This window comes from Frankliniella occidentalis, unplaced genomic scaffold (genome assembly GCF_000697945.3).
Source record: "Frankliniella occidentalis isolate FOCC.00 unplaced genomic scaffold, Focc_3.1 Scaffold35, whole genome shotgun sequence".
NCBI classification, from domain to species: domain Eukaryota; kingdom Metazoa; phylum Arthropoda; class Insecta; order Thysanoptera; family Thripidae; genus Frankliniella; species Frankliniella occidentalis.
Genome location: NW_026267165.1, coordinates 174,856 through 179,235, shown reverse-complemented (window position 1 = coordinate 179,235; position 4,380 = coordinate 174,856). Strand labels below are relative to the sequence as shown.

Genomic DNA, 4,380 nt, shown 5'->3' with positions numbered 1-4,380 from the left:
GTAATTTTATTTTATTTTTTATTTTTTTACGGGTGTCACAGACAAAGGGTGAGAAGCAGCTCCATTCTGCATTTTAAAAATAATTAAAGAGGACGGGGGTGGGAGTTGGGGTTGTGTCGGCCGATTGGAACGAGCAACCCATTACCACCCCGACCTATCTGCTATCGATATACACCCCACCCACCCCCCACCACCCCCTCTTTAACAGGCCTGACTGTGAGCCTCGCGGCCGCAAGCGATCGGCCAGTGACCCAGTGTCAGGAGTGAGGAGGGGGGCTGCGGCCGGCTGGTAAGATGACCAGGATACTTTGCGGCCTGTTTGGCTGTGGCGGTCGGCGGCGCTGGCTTTGCCGCACAGTTGAAGGGCACACAAGGAGAAGAAAGGGCGCGTCTCTGTATAAGACGCGCGTCACCTACACAGGTGTCTGCCGCCTGCCCCGCGCTCACCTTGACCTCGACGGGAAAGGGGATATATTTTTATACTGACCCGACATCAAGTATTAACTGCGCACAACGGACATTAAACTTTACTCTGGCTTGTCGTATGGCGTCTTGGCGTTGTTGAATTTACGGGGCGCAGAATTTGCGCTTTAATTTTCACCGGTGTGAAGTGGCCACTTTCTTTTCGGGGCCCCGCGGGGCCCAAACGGGGTGCGTCAGATGGAAAGCGACAAAGAAACGCGGCTCTTAGGGATTGTCGTTGATTGCACTCACCTCCGCATGTAGTGGTACTTGAAGACGACGAAGATGACGAGGCAGTTGGCGAAGAGCGCCACGAGGAAAAGCGGCACGTAGCAGGCGATGAGCACAATGTGGCTGGCCTCCTTGTAGACGAACTGCTGCTCCAGGAACTGCTCGATGACCTGGCGCACCTGGTCGGGCGTCATGGTGGCGTTCGTGGCGTCCATGGAGGCCCCATAGGTCCCCGCGGGCCCCAGGCCGGGCCCCAGGGCCCCGAAGGGCGCCGTCGAGGTGTTCATCGTACGCAGCGCTCATCCGCGGCGCCCGCAGGGTCCGAGGCGTCCCGCGGGGCGTCCGGCAGGGTCCTGGGGGCCGCGGCACCGAGGCCACGACGGCAGGGCCGCCGTGGTCGGGCCTCCGCCCCGGGGGAGCTGGCCCCCCGGCATCGCCAGCTGCGACAGAATAAGGTTCTACGTCACGCAGTGGTCAGCAGCGGGGTGGTGGGAGGGCATAATGACGGAACCTCGTCACGGAGCAGAGGGACGGTATATTGACAATATGAAGCAAACCCCTTTTCCTTTTGTTTCGCCCTCTCCGGAGGTTTGCTCCGCCCCTCGGCAGTGGAAGCTGTGTAGGTCTACCCCCCGGTCTAACCCCCCGGCCCCGGGGCGCGTAACGGACGGCAGCAGACTGTTAATATCGGAAATGCCTGGACGTTGGGCGGGCGTGCTGAGCTGCGGCCGAGAGGCATTGTGAGTCAGTGACTACAGCCCTCACACCAACCCCATCAGCACCACAGTTCTGCTCTCTCGCTCTCCCTGGCTTTCTGTCTGTCTGTCTCTCGCTCTCTCTCTCGTTCGCCCTCCCTCTCACTCTCTCTATCTCTCTCATTCCCTCTCACTCTCTCTATCTCTCTATCATTCCCTCTCACTCTCTCTATCTCTCTCTCACTCCCTCTCACTCTCTCTCTCTCTCTCTCTCTCACTTCCTCTTACTTTCTCACTCTCTCACTCCCTCTCACTCTCTCACTCCCTCTCTCACACTCACACTCCCTCTCTCTCTCTCTCCTTCCCTCACTCGTACAAAACACAGCGGCCGCACGGACACACACTCTCAGATGATTGCCGCGGGGCAGGGCGCACGTCATCTGCAAAGTGGACGGGGTCCCGGCCGCAGGACCTCTCGACCCCCCGCCCCGCCCGCAGGACCTCCCGCCGTTGGAGATCGCTGCACAGCAGCGGACAGAGAGGCGACCTGCATTCTTAAACAGGAATTTCAGATCGTGAAAATCTCCAGAGGCCATCAGCTGATTGGCAGTGATTCCATCCGGAAGAATAGTAAAACCATGACGCTGGGACTTCTGTTCCTCAGCTACTGAAATATGCGACTTTCAAGTTCCCCCTCTCCCTCTTTTGTCTGTCTCACTCTCACTGCTCCACAAGAACTTGTTTCGAGGGCGGGCCAGCCGGGGGCACACTCAACATTTTTGGGGGTATTACGCTGATCTTTGACGAGACGTAGACAGCCTAAATCCCACCCCCCCAAAATGGAAAGTTTGCGTGGCCTGCCTTCGGCGTCCCGGTATCAAACTCCCTCTGGGCCTCGTGGGCGGATGTTGACAGGATATTTCTGCCGCGACACACTACCCGTATTCCGAACGCGTCCTCACTTTACTCCGACCGACTCCGACACAACCACCGCGTACGTCATTTTCTGATCCCTTGTCATGATCACTTCGGCGCCCGCGCGCAGCCTCAGAGCCACACCGACTCTGCCTGCCGCGACCAGATGAAACGCGACCTCGATCATGAGAAGGGTTCAGGGTACAGGTCGGCCACCCCGGCTTCGGCCTGGGCCTCGGCCCCGCGGGCCCGCGCCGGCCGGGGCACAAGAAACAACAAGGCTTATTGGTTCCCGCGCAGCGCCAGCGCCCCCGCGGCGGTCCCGGAGCTGGCTGCGGCGCGGGGGCGCGGTAGAGTGGGGTTAGCAGATTTCGGAAATGGGCCCGCGAAAATGCAAAGATTTACGTACATTTCATTAACGTAATCCTTTCAAAAATTCTTTTGAATATTCAATCTTAAACATAACAATAATAACGTCAAATTATCAGGGCGCTGCCGCCACTTTAAAAAAAGCAGAGGTTGGCAGGGTTTAAAACTTTGACACAAACGTAGCAGACAAGAAACAGTTATGGACACTGTTCAAAGCTTACGGTGAATTTCGCCGTAAGCTACAGCTAACCCTGCAGCACTATAGCTTAGGGTCAATTTTCACCGTGAGCTGCGGTGAATATCACTGTAAGTTACGGTGATGTACCCTGATTCACCGTAGCTTACAGTGAAATTCACCGCAGCTTACAGTTACATTCACCGTAGCCTGCGGAGAAAATTGACCGCAGCTTACGGTGCTGCAGGGTCGCTGTAAAATGGTGAAACGGTGAAATTCACCGTAAGCATTAAACAGTGGACATGACGGAGCTGGGCGGCGGGCGCGCACGGCACACGGTGGCGACGTCAGACTGACATGAGTGCGGGCCCCGGCGGCGCCCGGCGGGCACGGCACTCGCGTCACGGTGACGTCACGGCCAAAACAAGAGAGAGGCTGCCCAGGTATGAGACACAGGGCGCCCAGGCCCGGGCCGCCGCCAGAGAGAAAAGAAGTAAAATCGGAGCCGAGCGAGTTGAGAGGGGGGCGGCGGGCGTGCCATTTTACCTTCTATGCCGTCACTGCGGCTGCTGGGCTGCGGCCTCTCATGTCCAACTCTGTGTGCGGCAGACCGCCGCACCGCCGCCTGCCCACGCCGGCTCAACGCGTCCCCACAGAGCAAGTAAATAATTTATTGTAATATGCCAAGCCTAGTCCCATAAATTCCATTTCGGCCCCCACCACCACCACCCGCACACACACACACACCCCTCTTCAATCCCCTCGATTATTTTATTTTTTCTCTCTTCCCCCCGGTGAGCCCTTATAGTCCTCCCGCAGAGAGAGAGGCTGAGTGACCGCGAGCGCACACCACGTAATGGAATGAGGCTCCACGCACGGTGCCATTGACTTGCAAATGAGTCGGCCGGCCCGGGCCTTATCGCCAATCAGCGCGGCCAAAGCAAGGCGAAATAAGCGGCGGGCTGAGCGAATCACGCGAGCAGGCTGCTGGCCGCGCGAGGAGTGCGCGCGCACGCGACTGTGCACGCCGCGAGTGATGATGGACAAGATTATGGACAATGATATGATGGCCCCACAAAAGTTTTTTAAAAAACGGGTCGATTATTGAGGGGTGTGGTTTGGTGTGGGGATTAGCTTCTTCTATGACAAAAGAAACGCTTCGACAGGTATGAGAGCGAAATAACTCTACTGTCACCTTCGTAGAGGAAAAAGACTTTGATTTGCCTCTCAAAAAGGCCGCGCCCGCTGAAGATTTCAGACGCGTCGAAGGTTCGCGGTGTAGAGTAGGGTTGTTGTAGATCAGATTGGCGGGGTTGAGCCGCCCTCCCCTGCACACGCACGCACCGCAAACGTCAAATGTAGAACGTTGGGCGTCACCTTTTTCAACCCAATTTCGACCTTTCTGCGCGCGCGGCATACACATACTACCATTCGGATAGAGAGACACAGGGAGGGGAGGGGCTCCTCTCTCTCTCTTCTCTCTCTCTTTCTTCTCTCTCTCTCTCTCTCTCTCTCTCTCTCTCTCTCTCTCTC

The 4,380-nt window shown here is 57.1% G+C and overlaps 1 protein-coding gene across 3 annotated transcripts in view; it reads right to left on the bottom strand.

Moving 5' to 3' along the window:
- Positions 1-4,380, bottom strand: part of LOC113216145 (orexin/Hypocretin receptor type 1-like) — a 139,250-nt gene that overhangs the window by 87,613 nt on the left and 47,257 nt on the right. For all 3 annotated transcript variants that reach the window (XM_052266033.1, XM_052266035.1, XM_052266034.1), the window contains exon 2: positions 715-1,133. In XM_052266033.1, coding sequence (XP_052121993.1) covers positions 715-980 — 266 coding nt within the window. In that variant the 5' untranslated portion in view covers positions 981-1,133. The remainder of the gene's footprint in view (positions 1-714; positions 1,134-4,380) is intronic.